Here is a 22500-nt window from a genome sequence, read left to right as displayed (position 1 = left end):
AAATGTGAGTGGAACCAGAGAAGCAGAGGAAAGATTCCTGGTATTCTCTAGTGAATTCAGGTGGGACTTCTGGATATGACCTCAAAACATTTCTTCCTCTGGTGGATGCAGAACCGTTAGAACCTCTCAAGCTGCAACAAGAACAAATATAAAGATTCAAATCAATATTTTTTCACACAAAAAAGTATCAGAAATCCAATATATGTTTGATTTAAAGACTCAAACAACTGAAGAGAAATTGTGATCAATGAGATGCTGTGGTATAACCAGCAGCAGTCTGGCTGTTTGTCTGACGCTACGTCAGCAACACGGCGCCCTCGTGTGGTGGACGGAGGCGTCATCAGAGTCGACGACGACGACACGATGGATCGTTTCCACTGCTGGTTGTCTTTTCTCCTGAAGTCATCCAGAGGTTCCAACCAGCTGTGGACGTGTGGTTTGGAGTTTTAAAAGCTTCTGTGGTCCGTTGGAGAGTGTCACCCTCAGTGACTCGACACACTGAGCTCTGGCTCCGCCTCCCTGCCGCTGCCTCCGCCTCGCTGCCTCCGCCTCGCTGCCTCCGCCTCCCTGCCTCCGCCTCCCTGCCTCCGCCTCGCTGCCTCCACCTCCCTGCCTCCGCCTCCCTGCCTCCGCTCTCAAAGCTCCACTTCATAAAGTCAGGGTTGGACTTGTCGACATATTTCTCCTCTGAGGAGGCGGGGCATCACTTTCTTCTTTTTTCTTTTGTTTTAAAAACTTCCACTTCAGTCAAAACTTTACATCTGGCTTTGTCTTCTGCTGCTTATTGGTGCATGTTCAACAGCTGAATGACTCGTGACTGCCCCAAGTGGTGGGAGGCGGCATCGCGGTTCCGCGGCCCACAGGAGTAGAACTGAAAGTTTTTTTTGCGGCCCAGTAGTTGGCGCTGACAGCCCCATAGTTGAGAATCACTGTCCTTCAGGATGGAGCAGGAAGTGACAGGACAACGTGAGGACGGATGTGTTGGAGTTTGTGAGGAAAACAACGGCAGCAGATTGAGTTTGAAGATGCTGGTGAATCAGAGTGTGATTCATCACTTCATGAATAACAGCAAAGTGACATACTACCTCTCTCTCCTCTGCAGCCCCCCCTCCCCCGAAGAGGGCCCCCACCACCGCCCTGTCCATGCGCTCCAAGTCCATGACCTCGGAGCTGGAGGAGCTGGGTAAGAGCCTCCTGATGGTGCCTCCTCCCTGCCCAGGACGTCAGTTTAACAGCCCCTCTCTCTCTCTCTCTCTCTCTCTCTCTGTCCCTCCTCCTCCTCACTGATTGGTTAATCTCTCAATAGTGGATAAAGGTAAGCAGTTAATGCTGCAGAACCTTTTTGCTTTCCGTCGCGCCCAAACGCAGCATCCCGGCTGGCAGCGGCTGAATCAGGCTTTTGTTGGAGCTAATGCGCTCGGAATCGCGTCATGTGACCATCCTGCTTCACTTTCCCTCCAAAAGCTGCTTTTCCTCCTCATCTGCCACCTTTCATCATCCCGCATGAAGGATTCCCCAAGAACAGCGTGTGTGTGTGTGTGTGTGTGTGTGTGTGTGTGTGTGTGTGTGTGTGTGTGTGTGTGTGTGTGTGTGTGTGTGTGTGTGTGTTCTGACTGACCTTCCCTCCGTCTTCTGCTGCATCTTTAAATAGTTTCCACAGTTTTTAAATGAATTCAAACTCGTTCCTCTCGACTATTCAAGAACTGAGACGTTCTCATGTCAGAACAGGTTCGGTTTCACTCCAGACTGGAGATTCACTCTGGGTTTAGTCTTGATCTGAGCTTTTTCTTAAACTCTCCTGGTATAAACTCGTAATGATTTGAGAGCCGGTTGGTGAACTGCAAAACCGGGTCAAAGGTCACCAGAGGTCACCAGAGGTCACCAGAGCTGACTTTGTGTCTATTCTGCAGAAACAGTGATGCACTCCTCCAGTCAGCAGCTTTCTCTCCTCTTCCATCACATTTCACCAGTCCAAGTGAGAGTAATCAGAGTATCACAGTAATAGTGATCCTGCCATCGTGGCTCCTTTGGTAGCACTAAGGCCCCGTTTCCACGACAATAATTCAGGTGGAAATGCATCACTCTTGTGTTTTCATTTCAGAGAAGTTTCCTATTTACATGGCCAACGTTGTGAAAACCATGTATGTTTCCTCGGCAACGGCAGAAACTTTATTTGCATTTATTTTTGGTCTATTTTTTAACAATGTTAAGAAATTATTGCCAGAGTAAAGTAAGAGTTTCACTAAAATAAATCAAACCTCTGTCTCCGTTTCTATGGAAATGGCAGAAACTCTGAAAACGATGTAGTGAGCATGTTGGGCCACTGGTTGGTGCTGGAGGCAAACTGTGACCATCATCCATCTCCTGAGCACGTGCACAACCACGAGTTACTGCGGCTGTGGAGATTAGCAGTTTTCCTGGAGCCCAAGCGTTTCCAGATGGTCTCGTTTTCGCCCGTTTACACGACGGCGGAGTCTGACCCGTTTCCAAGAAGTTGTGTTTTCAGTGTCTCCAAGCACCGTTGTCATGGAAACGGACCCCTGAAAGTTTTGTGTTGAAATGGTTGTGTGTGGTCGTGTGACCGAGGCCTGAATGTTCAGATAAGCTGGCGTCTCTGCGACCTGTCCACTCAACGTCACACACTGTTAGGAAGTTTGTCCCTCCTGAGGTGCTGTAGGAACAAAAACAACATCAACGTTTCCAGAGTGACTGCAGGTAAATGACCTCTGACCCTCGGAGCTGGAGGCCCCCCGTGGCCCCCCGTGGCCCCCCCGTGGCCCCCCGTGGCCCCCCCGTGGCCCCCCGTGGCCCCTGACCTCTAACCTTGTGGCCCTGAAGTGTCCGGAAGAGACAGAGTGAGAGTTTGTTGTTTTAGCTGTGGACACTCAGAATGTGTTTCTGTCGTTCTTTAAGCCACACTAAGGAAAAAGAAAGGTGGTAAGTTAGGCATGTTTCATCCCCCCCCCCATTAACCTCCACGTCACCTGCAACACACTGTTTTTGATCTGATCGATGCATGGCTTCCCATGTGTGTGTGTGTGTGTGTGTGTGTGTGTGTGTGTGTGTGTGTGTGTGTGTGTGTGTGTGTGTGTGTGTGTGTGTGTTGTAGTAGTGATGCATGATGCTCGTCATACTTCTCAGCTGCAGGTCCATCATTGTTCTTCTCCTGGTTTCCAGAGTGTGGGCCGAGGGGGGGGGGGCCTCCCTTGGGTGCACCAGAGGCACACACACACACACACACACACACACACACACACACACACACACACACAAACTGCTGTAGCTTGTGTTTGTTCAGTTTTAAAAAGGTTTGCTGTTGTTTGTTCTCTTCATGTGTGCCTTGTTTTCTATCTCCCTCTGTGTCACTGCAGGCTCGTGTGTGTGTGTGTGTGTGTGTGTGTGTGTGTGTGTGTGTGTGTGTGTGTGTGTGTGTGTGTGTGTGTGTGTGTGTGTGTGTGTGTGTGTGTGTGTGTGTGTGTGTGTGTGTGTGTGTGGAGGAGGAGGTTTATTCCAGGAAACGTTTCACTCACAGTTCGGTTTCCAGGGTAACAGTGTTGCATGTTGTCTGATGTGCTGTAGCTGCAAACCGGAGAGGGAGGGAGCCGGAGGAAGTGTGTGTGTGAGCGTGTGAGCGTCTGTGTGTGCGTGCGTGCGTGTGTGCGTGCGTGTGTGTGTGCGTGCGTGCGTGTGTGTGTGCGTGCGTGCGTGTGTGTGTGCGTGCGTGCGTGCGTGTGTGCGTGCGTGTGTGCGCGCTGTCACTGTAGTTCAGGTCATTGATGCTCCTCTCCTCCCTTCTCCCATCCTCTGTGTGTGTGTGTGTGTGTGTGTGTGTGTGTGTGTGTGTGTGTGTGTGTGTGTGTGTGTGTGTGTGTGTGTGTGTGTGTGTGTGTGTGTGTGTGTGTGTGTGTGTGTGTGTGTGTGTGTGTGTGTGTGTAGACGTTCAGAAGAGGAGGATTGTTTTCCGACTCACTCTAAGTAATCACTGCCACTGATGCATGGAAGCTTTGGAAGCAGGATGAGAACAGGAAGCTCCTCAGATTTACACTTTCTTCACAAATAAAAGCAGCACGACGACTAAATATCAGAGTGAAGACCTGGATCAGGTCTGGAGGGCCGTCAGAACAGGAAGCTATATAATAAACTAACATGTGAAAAATGAACTTTGCAGCTCATCGGAGCAGAAGGAACAATTTCCTCCAACAAATGTGACACTTTCATGAAAGTATGGTTCAAACTTGGAACACGTCACTGCCGTGAAGAAAACCTCTCAGGTAATAAAGTAATCGACAGGAATGAGGAAGGCGCCGTTACCATACAGAACAGCTCATGGTTAGGTTGGACACAGTGGTTGTGCTTGGTCCTGAGTCCTACCTGCTGGGAGGGAATCAGGTGCTGGACGCTCTGGGACCTCTGACCTGCTGCAGATATCCAGGGTGACTGGGACTCTTCAGGTTCCTTCATTAGACGAAACACAAACAGCCAATTTGCACTTATTTGTGAAGATTGTCTTGAAAGTCTGAGGTGCGGCTAATGGACTGTAGCATGTAGCTTCTGTCAGGTAAACACCTTCAGGACTCGGTTTGATGACATCATTACACACCACAAGGATGTTCAGCTCGGTCAAGTTTGTCGCCAACGCCTTTCCTTCGTTTCAGGCTTCATTTACGTGAAAGTTTCAACTGAAAATGCAAAACCTCTGTTGCGTTTGTGACGTCCGCTCAAACAACAGCAGAGCTCAGAGTCACTGGAAACAACTTTCTGGAAACGTTCTGGCTTCGTCTCTGTGTGGCCGACGGAAACTTTGGACAGTCACCAGAATAACAATCCAACTTGGTGGTTTTATTTTGACAGTCACCATAATAACAATCCAACTTGGTGGTTTTATTTTGACAGTGACCATAATAACAATCCAACTTGGTGGTTTTATTTTGACAGTCACCATAATAACAATCCAACTTGGTGGTTTTATTTTGACAGTCACCATAATAACAATCCAACTTGGTAGTTTTATTTTGACAGTCACCATAATAACAATCCAACTTGGTGGTTTTATTTTGACAGTCACCATAATAACAATCCAACTTGGTAGTTTTATTTTGACAGTCACCATAATAACAATCCAACTTGGTGGTTTTATTTTGACAGTCACCATAATAACAATCCAACTTGGTGGTTTTATTTTGACAGTCACCATAATAACAATCCAACTTGGTAGTTTTATTTTTGACAGTCACCATAATAACAATCCAACTTGGTACTTTTATTTTGACAGTCACCGTAATAACAATCTAACTTGGTGGTCTGTCCACAAGAATGTTCTCCCAGTGTTTGTTTAGAGGTCATTGTTCTCTGCTGTGTGTGTGTGTGTGTGTGTGTGTGTGTGTGTGTGTGTGTGTGTGTGTGTGTGTGTGTGCGTGCGTGCGTGCGTGCGTGCGTGCGTGCGTGCGTGCGTGTGCTTTCAGTACTAAAACTAACAACAGCACCAACTATTGGTCCAACATCATTTTTGTCATTTCCGTGGAAACAGACATTGTTTCAGAACTTAGTTGTGAAACGTTGTTTCGGACGGACATCGTTATCAAAATGCTGTCATGAAAAACACAAATTTTTTCTCAAACTAAAACGCAAAACAATGTTTTCATTTGAAACCTCATTTCATAAGCGAGGCAAAAGAGGACGGCAAACTTGACAGACGTCACATTCATCACTCACTTTCCCTCCTGCGGGTCAGACGACGCTGCTGACTCGGCTGTTTCAGAGAGCTTGCACGGCTATCCTCCCATAGATATAAAACACGAGATGCCTGACTGCACTCCCTGTGGCGTGCCGACAGCGCCGCCATCTTGGGGAGGTCTCCTGCTTGTCCTAAACATAAAGATCCCCGGCTAGAAATCCACAAAAACATTCGTAGCTCGTTGCTCGTCCACGTATCAACACAAATAATACCTCATTTTAAAGCTGAGGAAAAGCTCTATCCCGTGGAAGACATTTCCCCCTCTCAATCATTCCCCCTTCTCAATAATTCCTCCATGAGGTTTCCATAGGATAGATCTTTTCTTCAGCTTTAAAACGAGGTATTACTTCTGCTGATACGTGGACTAGCAAGCGAGCTACGAATGTTTTTGTGGATTTCTAGCCGGGGATCTTTATGTTTAGGACAAGCAGGAGACCTCCCCAAGATGGCGGCGCTGTAGGCACGTCGCGTCAACAGGCGCTGATAGGCTGTGCAGCATCTAGGTTTTACATCTATACCCCCCCCCCCCCTTACATCTGCAGTTCCCCATGGAAACACAAGGGGCACTGTGAATGAGCAGCTTGATCCCCCTGCTAAGCCCCGCCTTCCCCCGCCTCATTGGCCGGTTTTTTGTCTTGCAGATAAGGTTGAGGAGATGACGCACGCTCAGAAGGCCACGCCCATCGACATGAAGATCGCCACCATCAAACCACGCCCATCCAGCCGCTGCCTGGTGTCGCCAGCTGATCTCAATGTGAGCACAGCAAGATTTCAAAATATCTGATGGGTTTTTTTTTACCATAAGTATCGTAACTAATGATGTAAAAATGTTCATTACTTAGTATTTGTTTGTTATGACTGGAAATGTTGAACTTAACTTTTATGTTTTCATTTCCATCGTGATTCTTTTAGATGCTAAACATTTTCTACCATGATTTTATCCAAATATATATTTGATCATCGTGGAAATCCAACATGTAGTATCTTTAAATATTATATTAAAATATCCAGTTTTCAAAATGTTTGAAACGTTTTAGGTTGAATGATGGGAGTGTAGAAATTACCACAGGATCAGTTTTTTTCACAAATAAATCGACTTTTCTTCCGTCGTGTAAATTCCGCTTTGAGAGGCAGGTGGCAGTGTTGAGTCAAGGTCATCATTTCACCAGTAACCCAAAAAACAAACGTATATTTTTAAGCTGAAACCGTAACACGACTATTGAGGATTAAAACCTCCATAACATTCCAGACAAACACTGAACCTTCACAGAAAAACAAACCTCGGGCTCCTCCAGCAGGGTAGGAGATTTGAGTGTGAATGTAATGGTGTGTGTTTGTGTCCTGATGGTTCTCATCGCTCTGGTTTTTAGTCCATGTGTCACGACCGTCAGGGACACGCAGTCGTCCCCCCCACAGTCCCCGGAGCCTTCCTGGGCCTGCCCGAGAAGAGCGCCATGAAGAAACAGAAGTCCATAGGTGTGTGTGTGTGTGTGTGTGTGTGTGTGTGTGTGTGTGTGTGTGTGTGTGTGTGTGTGTGTGTGTGTCCTCATTACCTTATTAACATTGTTTAATAACTCTCTTGCTTCTGTTACTTTGTAACTCATTACTTTAATGACAGGCCTCATTTCCACGACGACGTTTCAAGTGAAAACAATGTTGTTTACAAGGACGTGGCAGAAAAGCGAAAAAAAACTAAAACAAAAAAAGATGTCATTAGCATGTTGGGCCACGAGTTGGTGCTGTTGTAAACTCACTGAACCCATTGCTAGCTTTAGCATTAGCATTAGCATGGCTTTAGAGCTGTTTTGTGAAGATCAGCTCTGTTACTATTTTTCAGACCTCCTGTTTACTGGAGGAATAACTCATTAATCCTGAAGTAACTCCGATCCCACAGCAACAGGCATTAGCACTGCTGTCCATGACTCGCGCAGTGTAGTATATATATAGTATATTTGTAGTATATATATAAAGTATATTTCATGGTGGGACGTCCTTTATACTGCATCTTTAATAAATTAGTACATACTGTTAGCGTAGCATGTGTTTTTGACTGAAGCTGATTTGTCTTTCTGCTTCGTTTGTACAGAGGACGACAAACATGGATTCCTCACGCCTCCCCTACTCAAGTTCTCCCGCAGTCTCTCCATGCCCGACACCTCCGAGGACATCCCCCCTCCCCCGGCCATCTCCCCCCCCTCGCCACCAGCCTACAATTCAGCCGCCAGCCCCACAACCAAGAACTACGGGACCACCCGGCCGAGCTTCACCCACAACTCATCTAACGCAGTGACAACCATCGGCCGAACCACCGACGTTGGCACGTTAAGGCGCGGTTACTTCCGTCAGAGCTCCGAGCATTTTGAGAGCACACGCACTCGAGGACGGACGCCGGTGCCTGAAAACCCGTACTCCGAGGTGGGCAATAAGACGCTGTACGTGCCTGCAAAACCAGCGCGGAGGAAGGGGATGCTCGTGAAGCAGTCCAACGTTGAAGACAGTCCAGAGAAAACTTGTCACATGCCAGCGAGCCCCTCGGGACCCGTTTCCATGCCAACCACACCCGTCGAACGAACGTGCTCCTCCATCCCCATCCCCACCATCATCGTGAAGGAGCCGTCCACCAGCAGCAGTGGCAAGAGCAGCCAGGGTAGCAGTATGGAGATAGAGCCCACCACCCCCGAACATCCGCCCCTCACACCCACTGTTGGTGGGGGTGGAGGTTTACGTCCAGAAGACCCCCTGTCCCTCAGCAACCCCTTTGCAGCAGCGATCGCTGGGGCAGTTCGGGACCGGGAGAAGAGACTCGAGGCAAAAAAGAACTCGATCACCTTCCAGTCGATTGACATCGGAGATGACGATTTGAGTGGTCCCACGCCGACCCCCCGCCTCCGTCAGTCCAAATCCATTGATGAAGGCATGTTCAGTGACGAGCGCCTTCGAAGGATACTGGGACCCCCCTCTACAATACAGCTCGGACCCCCAGTTGGGGGTGGTAGTGGCAATATGACTGATTTTAATACTCCTGAGCCAACGGTGGTCCGGGAACCGCTAAACACGAGAACTGGCCAGTGTCAAAACCTAGACAGTCCAGTTAGCCTGCCAGCTACACCTCCTAAGAGCCACTATAGAGCCAACGGGACATACCTCCATCCCGTCACTGGGAAGCCCCTCGACCCGAACTCTCCACTCGCTCTGGCTCTGGCAGCTCGTGACCGTGCCATGAAAGAGCAACAAAACCATCCTCAGAATCAGACAACTCACCCTCCTCAGGTTCAACAGTCCTCCAAGCACGAAGCCCAGTCCCTGCCAATTCAACAGAGTCACAAACCAGACCTCAACCAGCCGTTGTTCATCGATACCAAGCTGCGATCCGGCATCGAGACCAGTTTTGCTGCAATCTCCACGGCGACCATGGGGCGGCCAGGTAGGGGCGGCCTTCGGAGGCAGATGACAGAACAGAAGTATGAGTCTGATGGAGCACGGGAGGAGCGGCAGCATCAGCCGGTGGAGGAGAGGAAAAGTGCTCCAGCCGAAGTGTCGGATACGTCGCAGCCTAAGTCAGCCGGGCTACTGATGGTCCACACCAGCACAGACCCGAGCAACAAGATGAACAGCCAGGAGGTGGAAGGGCAGGACAGCAACCGGCCGTCTGAGCTGAAGGACCCCAACCAGCTGGATCCAAATCTGTCCGTCAATTCCCAAGGACATGCACTCCGGAGGAGGAGCATTCCTTTGGGCGAATCCTTGGACGAACCAGCAAAACTGCCCTTTCGTATCCCCCCGCCCCCTTTGGCGTCCATGGACATCGATGAGGAGTTTGAGTTCTCAGAGCCCCTCCCCCCTCCGCTGGAATTTGCTAACAGTATTGACATTCCTGACGACCAGGCCAGCGCCATCGCCGCGATGCTTCAGCAACAGAGACGGAACGGGGGACCTCCACTGCCCCCCTACCAGCCTCATGCCCCACCACCAGTCACCGACCAGCACAAACGGGTGGCAAACAGCATGCCCCCCTCGTACCACCCTCCTCCTGACCCCGAGTCGGGGGTCGGCGACTCAGGCATCGAGGAGGTGGACAGCCGCAGCAGCGGTGATCCTCAGCACATGGAGACCACCAGCACCGTTTCCAGCATCTCCACACTGTCCTCAGAAGGGGGCTTCTGCGGCAGCGCTCTAGAGAGCCTCTACGCCACTGCAGACGGCCACGCCTTCCTGGTGGATCGGCCCCCGGTGCCACCCAAACCTAAGGGCAAATCGGTCATCAACAGGACGTCACTTTACCACGACGCTCTCATCGAGGAGCCGCCGGAGTCCTATGGGTCACCTCCTCAGGCTCCTCCCCCTCCCCCCTCATCCTCCGACCCGCCGAGGACTCCCACTCAAAGGACATCCAAGCTGTGGGGCGATCAGGACCCCGAGCTGCGCAGCCCCCCAGCCACGCCAGACTCTAAGAACACCGTCATCTCCGAGCTGAGCTCCATCCTGCAGCAGATGAACCGCGACCGGCCCGCCAAGCCAGGAGAGAGCCTCGACTCCCCCACCGGCACCAGGGGGGGCTTCGGCACAAGGTACCTCACCTCCGTTCCTGCTGACTCAGCGCCGCCATTTGTTTTGCATCACATTACTGTTCGTTGTGTCATTTGCAGTGTTTTGCTTATTTCCCACCTTTTCTCACCATTTCTTTAAACGGGCAGTTCAATCTTCAGAGTTTGAAGAATTTCCAGGAAGTCGGTTGTTGCGTTGATCTGCTGACCTCAGATGTTACCGATGGCGTGTTATGTTTATTGCCAACATGGTGTTGAAGCGTCACACAAAGGTTTTATTCACTTTAGACGCTGGTGCCAAATTTTCCGCCGTCAGATTGGCCAAAACATTACAGGGAAGACAAACACTGACACACACTCAACTTTCACCAAGACACAGTAACACTTTGACGCTTCTGCTCTCGAGTCCCAAAAAACCTCAGAGTCGGCAAAGCTTCGGACCCTCGTCGTCACTGTTCCACCTCTCAATGGTCTCCACACAGCCGGAGGGAAATCACTGAGTACCTCACACACACACACACCAGGTGAAAGCTTCTTCTGGTGTGTGTGTGTGTGTGTGTGTGTGTGTGTGTGTGTGTGTGTGTGTGTGTGTGTGTGTGTGTGTGTGTGTGTGTGTGTGTGTGTGTGTGTGTGTGTGTGTGTGTGTGTGTGTGTGTGTCTATGTGTGTGTGTGCGCAGCCGAAGTTTGTTCTACCATATTTTAAGTTTAGTCTCCAATGCAGGAGACTAAACCTGGATTAACCAGGACGGGGTTCTGGGTTAACCAGGATGAGGTTCTGGGTTAACCAGGACGAGGTTCTAGGTTAACCAGGACGAGGTTCTGGTTAACCAGGACGAGGTTCTGGATTAACCAGGACCAGGTTCTGGGTTAACCAGGACGAGGTTCTGGGTTAACCAGGACGAGGTTCTGGATTAACCAGGACCAGGTTCTGGGTTAACCAGGACCAGGTTCTGGGTTAACCAGGACGAGGTTCTGGACCAGCTCGATGCCTCATTCATCCTCCTGCTGGTTTCATCAGATAAACATAAAGTCTCCGTTCACACTGCAGCTCTTGATGCTTAATTCTCCTTCCTTGCTCAGATCGTTTTCCTCCGATTGTGGTCACTACATTAATGAATAAGAATAAGAATAGTTGTTGTTATAGTAATGATGATTATGATAATAACAATAATCATGCATTTCTTTGTATTGCGCTTTACATTAGTAAATCTGTGTTAAAAACAATACGAGCTAAAGCGCAATGTACAAATACCTTCAAATATCAGCAATAAAAATCAATAGAACAAATATTAAACATTTTCAAACGGCAATAAAAAGTCAATCATATTTTTTTGTCCCTTTTTAAAACAGCAATTTTTACATGTTAAACTCGACCTCCATCAGACTGCAGTACGAACGTGATAGACCCCAGAGGGCATGAGCAGGAGAAGGGGTGACGTCACCCCAAGCGCTGGGGTTGCCAGATCTGACTCAGTGTTTCAGCCTAAACAAAATGTAAAACCACACACCTCAATAAGGACCAGCCCAAATTTCAGCCTCTGTAGAAATCATGTAAAGAATGTATAACTGTTATATGTCTAATAAAGAGCACGACATAAACACACCGCTGCACTAAATAGACTAAGTTAAAAGGTAAGAGAGTTTGGCTGCTCAACAGGGGGAGAGCTGCCCAATCTGGCAACACAGGTCAGTGTGTAGATCCATTTTCAAGTGGTTGTTAGATGTGAGCGGCAGCATCAAGGCAAAGAAAAATCACGAGGGAAAGAAGAAGATTGAGACGAAAAGAACTCAGCTTGTTACCTTTATTTTTATGACGTTGTCAATGACGAGGAGGTGGCATGTTTTCAGCTTTACCGTTCAGACTTCAGATACAGATCTGATCTGGTCACATATGATGGAGGGTCTGCTGTGAAAACGGAGGGCCACTGTGAGCAGAACATCAGCCTATTCACTCGGTCATTTGTTGCTCTGGATGGAATCAGGAGTTGATCTGGTCTGAAGATCTTCTCCGGTTCCCCTCCTGTCAACCTGACCTGTGGTTTCAGACGGCTGCTGTGAGCTGAGCTGTTTGTGAAACGTTGTAAACGTCTAGATAGCAGAGTCTGATGAAACGTCTGAACGTGAGCATGAGGAGGACAATTTGGTCCGAGTGCGGCTGTAAGAAAAAGGTCCAAATGTCCTGCATGAGTTTGAGGAGGTTCCTGTCGTAACAGAGACTTTAGGATGACCCAGCTTTCAGCAGCAAACAGGAACAGAGACGGGAACTTTAGGCTCCTTCAACAATTTCAAGTAAAAGCACAAAACTTTCAGAGCATTTTGGTCGTCTGTTTTATGACAACGGTGCTCTGAGCCACTGAAAACACAACTTTTTGAAAACGGTCTGTCATCATGTAAACCAGGAGTCTCAAACTCAAAGTACCCGGGGGCGAGGAGGCAGAGTCTGGGTGAGGCTGGGGGCATCAGGGATTCCACAACAAAGTTGTAGAAAACAATCCTCAGACGTCTTAATTAAGAGTTTTAATGATTTCTTCTGAACTTGAAGTGTCCTGAACATGAATGGAACATTGAATGAAGACCATGAACGGCTCTTCTGAACATGCTTTCTCTTGCCTTCACTTCTTATCACAAATCTGAGCCACATTTTGGTTGAGAGAAGAAGCAGTTGAGACTCTTAAAATGTCTAGAACAGAGGTCAGCAACCTGCAGTTCTTTGGTCCCTCGAGCTGTGGAGCGTCAACTCTCCATGATACGTTTATTAATGGATATCTACTTTCATGTTCAGTGTATAGTGGGATATGGCACGTAATCTCGTAAGAATAGTAAATCACATCAGTCTCTCATGATCTTAAAACTCTCAAGTAAAGTAATATAAGAAAATGTGGAAACTCTTTAATGACATATGTGCACGATATAAGCTTTTAATATGACCCTCAGCCATTATCAAGATCACCATGGCAGGAGCCCCCCCCCCCCCACACAGAACCCTCTTCACTCCTGGTTACCCACCCACAACTAATAAACCAAACTAAACTAGATGAATTAACTAACTACATGAACAAAGCAACAAAAACACCACACAATCATTACCAACAATACAAACCTAAAATAACCCACAACAGCAGCTAAAACGCAACGTACAGAAACTCCCACGATGCACTGCAGCCATCCGCTCCGCAGTGCATCATGGGAGTTTCTGTTTAGATGTAATTATTGAGGGTCATAAAGTTTGGTTTATTAGTTGTGGGTAGGCAACCAGGAGTGAAGAGGGTTTTGTGTGGGGGGGCCTCCTGCCATGGTTTAAATTGAGTGATGTCATAATTAAAGCTCAACTTTTACGGAATGATTAATGGAAAGATGTACTTATCGAGCTAATACCCAATGTTGTCGACTGTTTCAGCAAAACTATTATTCACTGACCTTACACTACTTACAAAAGATGGATGTCTTGTTCTTCCAGCCAACTATCCTTAAGAGTACATGAACTTACCCAAGTAAGTAAACACAACACCACAACGTTTCCTCTCACTTCGCGTGTTGGAGGTCCACTTCAATCGCGGGCCGCAATAACGTTATACATTCGCAGCAAGGTGCGGGCCGCAAAATATCGCCATTTGTAGCCGGCGGGCCGCGAGTTTGAGACCCCGGATGAAAACAGTAGAAAACAAGACTTTGTGGAAAACTTTGTCTCCTTGTGGTCGAAATGATGCTACTGGTCGTAGTATCTAGTAGTTCTGCACGTGCTCAGTAGAGCCAAATAGAACAAAGTTTCCTCCATGGTGTCGTGACTCTCAGTCCATATTCTCCTGGACTTGATTCTTTTATTTTGACAGTCACTGTAATAACAATCCAACTTGATGGTCTGTCCAGCAGAATGTCATTTAATAATAATAATAACACAATTATGTGATTACAACTGTTTAAAGTTACTCTACCAAAACAAATCTTTAACCCGTCCTTCCATAACGGAGAGATTCCTCCCAGAGAATAAACAAACCGGAACATCTCCTCTCATTCCAACCTGCACGTTCCTAAATCCTTCACAATAAAGTCCAGAAGTTTCCAGACAAACCATCAAACTGTTGATGTTTCCTGACTGACGCCATCTTGGGAAACCTGCCCCAAGGGATTGTGGGATATCAAAGATGGCGGCAGCTCCAGCCAGAATATCAACATTTGAAAAAGCTCCAGACTTTGTCAAGGAAAGAGCCTTGAATCCTGGAGAAAGTCTGGATGGAGTGAGACTGAAGGTTTTTCCACAGAGAATCCAGATGTGCAGAGATCCAGAGGACAAACGGGATCTTGTGACACGAAGCCTCGGGAACCTTCAGGAGTCTGAGACGCTGAGACGTCAACAAACCAGGAATGTCCCGCCAAAATAAAATGCTGGAAATACCAGTTAGTCTGAGTGTGAAGAGGAACTTCCTTCAGGAAGTTTTTAGAGACGAATGTCAACAACTAAACTGGATCCTAAGTTTTGATTTTCCCCTGAGGGTTCTGGGAGGAACTATAACCTGTTGGGATTATTCTGTGTATTTCCACGGAGAACCAAACAAATCAACAGGCCTGTCAAAGTGACGTTACTCTGAGCAGCATTCTTCTGGACAGGTAGGCCCCGGACTTTTAAAACCAACCTGGTTCCTGAGTCTCGAGCTGGACTGAAGGATGACCCGGGTTCTGACTCTGTCCCGGACTCACTGCTTCACTGAGGTTCTGCTGTTCTGGAGATTTTTCCCTCTTTTCTCACCAACGGCGCTGGCTAGTGGCTCAACATGCTAGCTGCATCGTTTTCAGAACGTTGCCATGGAAACACAAAACGTTTCTGACAGTAAAAGGATGTGTTTTCAGGTCCTGGGTGTGTTATGTTGACTGTCAGCAGAACTCAGTTTTCAGGAGAGTTTAGTGGAACTATGTCGGTACACTGAGCGTTCCGCCATCGCAGCACTTTGACTGCTTATCAAAAGATCTGGATGAGCTCTGAAGGAGTTTGAGGTTCTCTGATTCGTTCTACCTCAGTTATGGTGTGAACCCCCCCCCCACCCCCCCCCCACCCCCCCACCCAATTGCCCCACAGGGGTCAGTTTAAAGCCCCTCTGACAGAACGCCGTCACACTTCAGCCACGACAATAGAGAAGAGGGGATTACAAGCGGATTGAGCCGTTTAGCCTCGACGCTGCAGCTGCAGAGGAAACATCTGGTGGTTTGATCCACACGATAACGAGCCCTGCCCATCACATCGCGCCACATGTGGGCCCCCGTTTCCACGACAACGGAAACGTGTCGTTTTTGTGTTTTCAGTTCAGAAATGTTTCATGTTTACACGACAACAGTCTGAAAACAATTTCATGAAAACAGCAGAAAAGCTGAAAACGATGTAGTTTCCATGTTGCTCCACTAGTTGGTGCTGTTGTTAGTTTTAGTACTGAAAGCACACACACACACACACACACACACACACACACACACACACACACACACACACACACACACACACACACACACACACACACACAGAGACATGCAGCAGAGAACAATGAGCTCTAAACAAACACTGGGAGAACCTTCTAGGGGACAGACCACCAACTTGGATTGTTATTATGGTGACTGTCAAAATAAAACTACCAACTTGGATTGTTATTACGGCGACTGTCAAAATAAAACTATCAAGCTGGATTGTTATTACGGTGACCGTCAAAATAAAACCACCAAGTTAAATTGTTATTCTGGTGACTGTCAAAATAAAACTGGTTGCAGCGTTTCCAGTCTGTAAGACGATGGAGCCCCAGCATTTTCATAAAGTTTTGCTTTCACCCGTTTACACAGCAACATATCTGAGTGTTTTCCAAAAGTTCCACCTCTGCAGCTTATTTAAGAAGTTTTCAGTGACTCCGAGCTCCGGCGTCGTGTGAACAGACACCAAAAACTGTCATCAAGCATTTTCACTTGACAGGGCTGCCGTGCAAACGGAGCCTCAATCAACTAAAGTACTTTCATAAACATATATTTCTAGCTTTATGTCAAAATGTACCACAGAAAAGAATATGTAATGTCAGATTTTTTAGTTTTTTACTTTTTAAGCTACAGTATTTTTGTGTATTATTAGCGTCACTGGATCAGAGCTCTGCGACCTTTATAATGACTGAAGTCAATCTGCAGCGGTGAAATAAATCCAACCTTGAGGGAGTATGTAGAAATTAAAAGAATTCCCTGAATGGTGTTCCACAGGGTTCTATCCTCGGATCCCTTTTTGTTGGGAAATGCATTAACAGTTCTTGTTTCTTTTGATTGCTACAGATGCTTTTAAAGAGAATCTCTTGACCTTTCCTTTTTAAATCTACAACGCCTGATATGAAACCATCGGGGGCTGAAAATACACGTTAGCACAGGATCAATACTTCATGTCAGGATGAGTTTACCTGAGTCAGCGTCACCCTGATGATCATCGATCTTCTGTCAGAGAATGAAATAATGTGAGACGCTGAGAGAACAGACGGCCCTCGGTTATTGTTCAGGTACGAAGTGAGAAAATGACGAGATGTTGAGATGGATCCAGAGAACATTCTAGAAAACACATCCAGAAGGTTTCTATAGCCTGAGCAGCAGAACTGGTGTGGAGGAGGGATGGACTTCTTCTTGTCTTCAGAGGAACAGCAGGGATGGAAGTGTTGGTGGAGTTCAGTGGCGGCACCTACAGGAGACGAGAGGAGACGAGAGGAGAGGAGAGGACAGGACAGGACAGGACAGGACAGGAGAGGAGACGAGACGAGACGAGACGAGACGAGACGAGAGGAGAGGAGAGGACAGGACAGGAGAGGAGAGGAGTTGAGTGGAGTGGAGAGGACAGGAGAGGAGTGGAGAGGACAGGAGAGGAGAGGAGTGGAGAGGACAGGAGAGGAGAGGAGGGGACAGGAGAGGAGAGGAGTGGAGAGGACAGGAGAGGAGAGGAGGGGAGGGGAGGGGAGAGGAGAGGAGAGGAGAAGAGGACAGGAGAGGACAGGAGAGGAGAGGACAGGAGAGGAGTGGAGAGGACAGGAGAGGAGAGGAGGGGAGAGGAGAGGAGGGGAGGGGAGAGGAGAGGAGAAGAGGACAGGAGAGGAGAGGAGAAGACAGGAGAGGAGAAGAGGACAGGAGAGGACGGGAGAGGAGAGGAGAAGACAGGAGAGGACAGGAGAGGAGAGGAGAAGACAGGAGAGGAGAGGAGAAGAGGACAGGAGAGGACGGGAGAGGAGAGGAGAAGACAGGAGAGGAGAAGAGGACAGGAGAGGAGAGGAGAAGACAGGAGAGGACAGGAGAGGAGAAGAGGACAGGAGAGGAGTGGAGAGGAGAAGAGGACAGGAGAGGAGAGGAGTGGAGAGGACAGGAGAGGAGAGGAAAGAAGCATGAGGAGGAAGAGAGGAGCAGAGGACAAGGAGAGGAACAGGAGAAGAAGAGATGGAGGCCCGAGGAGGCTGAAGGTTCTATCAAACAGATGGAGATGCGCAGAATATGGCCTAGATGTAAACATACTCTCTTCCCCTTCTCTCTCTCCTCTCCTCCTTCTCTTTTCCTCTTCTTCCTCCTCCTCTCCTCCCTCCTTCTAATGCTCCTCTCCTCTCTCCTCCTCATCCTCCTCATCCTTCTGTCTCCTCCTCCCTCCTCCTTGTTTTCATCCTCTCACATCTCATCTCTGTGTCTTCGCCTCTCAGATTAAACGTGCGTTGGTTGTGCCTGTGGACCAAATGGTTGCCTGGCAACCAGCTGATGAGAGCAGCCTTGAGGCTGCAGTGATGTCAGGCTGAGTCGGGGGAGGTGTGTGTGTGTGTGTGTGTGTGTGTGTGTGTGTGTGTGTGTGTGTGTGTGTGTGTGTGTGTGTGTGTGTGTGTGTGTGTGTGTGTGTGTGTGTGTGTGTGTGTGTGTGTGTGTGTGTGTGTGTGTGTGTGTGTGTGTGTGTGTGTGTGTGTGTGTGTGTGTGTGTGTGCGTGAGTGTGTGCGGGATGGAGCAGGAGGATGGCAGGCCTCACCCTCAGCAGAGTTCATCATCATCTCACGCAGGTCACGTGCAGCGCTGCTTTAGTAGGCCACCGTTATGTAACACGAGTCTGTGTGTGTGTGTGTGTGTGTGTGTGTGTGTGTGTGTGTGTGTGTGTGTGTGTGTGTGTGTGTGTGTGTGTGTGTGTGTGTGTGTGTGTGTGTGTGTGTGTGTGTGTGTGTGTGTGTGTGTGTGTGTGTGTGTGTGTGTGTGTGTGTGTGTGTGTGTGTGTGTGCAGAGGGCCACTATAAATAGTGTATGCATGCTATTTAGTGTGACCATGTGTGTGTGTTGAGCTCGCTTCTATGAACAAAAAGTGTGTAACAGTGAGTGTGGCCTGATGCGTGTGTGTGTGTGTGTGTGTGTGTGTGTGTGTGTGTGTGTGTGTGTGTGTGTGTGTGTGTGTGTGTGTGTGTGTGTGTGTGTGTGTGTGTGTGTGTGTGTGTGTGTGTGTGTGTACGTGCGTGCGTGCATAGCTATGTGTGTGTGTGTGTTGAAGGTGAGGTCTTCATAATATTGTGAGTCAGCTGATGTGAGCGAGTGTTAAACCAGCAACAAACGACCAGCTTCCTGAATGTGTGTGTGCGTAGTGCCAATCCTCATTCATTTCAATGCTCATCATATTTTCAAACGGTTATTCAGATAAATATTAGCTTCATTTAAAGGCACGGTATGTGAGACTGACAGTTCCCCCATCTGTCCACTGGGGGGCAGCGGTGAGCATTACAGGAGTGCTCAGGGTGTTACGAGCTGGTTTGCTCATTAGTGTGGTGAGTTGTGCTGAAGATTAGAGTGTCCAGTGTTCTCCCAGCGCTGATTCCAATCTACACTTTCCTTCTGGTTTCTAGTTTGTGTTCTTGCCATGTTCTTCCCAAGTGAAGTTTGTTCTTCGGGTCAGTCGCCTTTCTGGAGTCGCTAAGTCGTCCTGCGCTGGTCCGCTTCCCGTCTACTCTGACATGTGGGACTGGATTATTGTGCTGGTAGTCTTAATCCAATCCAGAGGTTGGTAGTTAATCTGTCTGTGATCTGAACGTCACCATTGCTGTGTGAAAAGTCCAGCTCTGAACTGGGAACTGGGACTTTCCCAGCTGGTAACGATCCGGCTGCATGAAGGCAACACGTTTCCACAGGAAGTCCCAGTTTATCTAACAGATACAGCTCAGGGACCATCCTCCTCCTCTTCATCCTCGCCGTGTGTGTGTGTGTGTGTGTGTGTGTGTGTGTGTGTGTGTGTGTGTGTGTGTGTGTGTGTGTGTGTGTGTGTGTGTGTGTGTGTGTGTGTGTGTGTGTGTGTGTGTGTGTGTGTGTGTGTGTGTGTGTGTGTGTGTGTGTTGTTGATCATGTGTCTAACATTATCTTCTGTCTCCATCTCATCCATCAAGTCGCTGCTGAGGAGTTTCACTTCCTTCAGCCTGAAGCAGCAATCTGGTCACAGTGTCCCCCCCCCCTCCCCACCCATCCCCCCCCTCCCCCCGGGTCATCCATCTGCTGCAGGACCAAACAGATCCAGGCCTTGAAACAAACCTGGCAGTTCTCCAGGTGATCAATCGTTCTTTATTGATGAGTGACTTCCTGAACCCTGATCGGAGCCTTTTGAATAGAAACACAAAGCTTCCGTCCCGTTGCCTGTTTAGTTTTTACTATATTGTATTTTTATCTGCTTTTTTGTGCAATACATCCACCCCCATACTCTGTACATGTCCACACTTACAGGCACTGTGTGCATATTTTTTATTATATTGTATTTTTAGCAGCTTTTTTAGTTCCTGCTATGTGTACTTCTTCCTCTTTCCTATCCTGTTGTACCACTGCACATGTCTCCACATGTGAGATAAATAAAGGATATCTTATCTTATCTTATCTTATCTTATCTTATCTTATCTTATCTTATCTTATCTTATCTTATCTTATCTTATCTTATCTTATCTTGTACGACAACGGAGCTCCGAGCCCCTAAAAACACAACTTATTGAAAACACTTCGACTCCGTCGTCGTGTAAAAAGGTGAGAACTACACTTTCTGCACATGCTCAGTAGAGCCAATCAGAACAACGTTTCCTCCGTGAAACGTCATGACTCATATATTCTTCTGGACTCGGTACTTTTATTTTGACAGTCACCGCAATAACAATCCAACTTGGTGGTTTTATTTTGACAGTCACCGAAATAACAATCTAACTCTGTACTTTTATTTTGACAGTCACCACAATAACAATCTAACTTGGTACTTTTATTTTGACAGTCACCGCAATAACAATCTAACTTGGCACTTTTATTTTGACAGTCACCACAATAACAATCCAACTTGGTGGTTTTATTTTGACAGTCACCGTAATAACAATGTAACTTGGTACTTTTATTTTGACAGTCACTGTAATAACAATCTAACTTGGTGGTTTTATTTTGACAGTCACCGTAATAACAATGTAACTTGGCACTTTTATTTTGACAGTCACCACAATAACAATCCAACTTGGTGGTTTTATTTTGACAGTCACCGTAATAACAATGTAACTTGGTGGTTTTATTTTGACAGTCACCACAATAACAATCCAACTTGGTGGTTTTATTTTGACAGTCACCGTAATAACAATCTAACTTGGTGGTTTTATTTTGACAGTCACCACAATAACAATCCAACTTGGTGGTTTTATTTTGACAGTCACCGTAATAACAATGTAACTTGGTACTTTTATTTTGACAGTCACCGTAATAACAATCTAACTTGGTGGTTTTATTTTGACAGTCACCGTAATAACAATGTAACTTGGCACTTTTATTTTGACAGTCACCACAATAACAATCCAACTTGGTGGTTTTATTTTGACAGTCACCGTAATAACAATGTAACTTGGTACTTTTATTTTGACAGTCACCGTAATAACAATCTAACTTGGTGGTTTTATTTTGACAGTCACCGTAATAACAATCTAACTTGGTGGTTTTATTTTGACAGTCACCGTAATAACAATGTAACTTGGTACTTTTATTTTGACAGTCACCGTAATAACAATCTAACTTGGTGGTTTTATTTTGACAGTCACCGTAATAACAATGTAACTTGGTACTTTTATTTTGACAGTCACCGTAATAACAATGTAACTTGGTAACTCAACAGCTTCTCCCACTCTGATGAAAACCTCCTCGCTCCTCATTGACTTCAGTGTTAAACTCCCCAAACTGCTGAAAACTTGATCCAGTTTATAGACTCACAGATTATAAACTATAAAGTTGGTCAAAGAAAAGAAAACGATGTTTTCACTGCTGCATAGAGGACAAGAGCGGCAACATTTATAAATTTAAATCAAGTCTCTAGCTGAAGCATGGCGACGTCACCCGCCGTTGAAAAGTGATGTTTTGTGTTCTACTGGTTCCGATCCACTTTGAATGGGACATTATTCATGGTTTTTCACACTAATCCTGAACCTTCCGCTGGTTCTGATGTTCTGTGTGTTCCTGCTCCTGACGCTGCCCGACGAGTTACTGGAGTTCTGGAAACGGCGGAAGAGGAAGATTAAAAATAAATGTGGCCCGAGGAATAGTAATCTTTGCACCTCGCCAGAGGCAGCCACGACAAGTAGTAACGCACAGTGACTTGGAGAAGTTACTTTAATCTGATTACTGGTTTGGAAATAGTAACGCATTAGATTACTCGGTCATATGAGAGTAACGCGTTACTAATTAATGCGTTATCAGCATCACTGCTGATCACAGTCCCATGAATTAATCTGCTCTAATCTCACCAGGTCAGCATTAACAATCAGGAAGGTTCTGGTTCTGGCTGCAGCAGCAGTGTTGCTTTGAGCTGCTGGACGTGTTGGAATTCGTCATAATCTCAGAGAATAACTGCTCCTCTATGGTGAAGTCATCTGCTCTGCAGGGTTCCGCCCCTTTCACGTGAACGTGCACATGTAGGTCTGGGTTGAACTAGTGAGTTGATAACCTGCTTCATGTTAATGCTGATCAGGATCCAGAATGTCTGGATTAGTTAATCCAGGTCAGAGCGATATCCTGGTATGTTAATCCAGGTCAGAGCGATATCCTGGTTTGTTAATCCAGGTCAGAGCAATATCCTGGTATGTTAATCCAGGTCAGAGCGAAATCCTGGTATGTTAATCCAGGTCAGAGCGATATCCTGGTATGTTAATCCAGGTCAGAGCAATATCCTGGTATGTTAATCCAGGTCAGAGCGAAATCCTGGTATGTTAATCCAGGT

At 47.2% G+C, this 22500-nt stretch overlaps 1 protein-coding gene across 1 annotated transcript in view; it reads left to right on the top strand.

Moving 5' to 3' along the window:
- The window catches only part of shank2a (SH3 and multiple ankyrin repeat domains 2a), a gene marked incomplete at its 5' end in the record, with an annotated part of 142634 nt that overhangs the window by 118660 nt on the left and 1474 nt on the right, over positions 1-22500 (top strand). The window contains 5 exon segments of the mRNA XM_080458524.1: positions 1103-1183; positions 2914-2937; positions 6376-6488; positions 7105-7215; positions 7823-10302. Coding sequence (XP_080314650.1) covers positions 1103-1183; positions 2914-2937; positions 6376-6488; positions 7105-7215; positions 7823-10302 — 2809 coding nt within the window.

The sequence above is a fragment of the Lipophrys pholis genome (genome assembly GCF_963383615.2).
Source record: "Lipophrys pholis genome assembly, chromosome: 2".
Classification (NCBI taxonomy): domain Eukaryota; kingdom Metazoa; phylum Chordata; class Actinopteri; order Blenniiformes; family Blenniidae; genus Lipophrys; species Lipophrys pholis.
The sequence above is the reverse complement of the archived record's forward strand: the minus strand, read 5'-3'. Positions and strand labels throughout refer to the sequence as shown.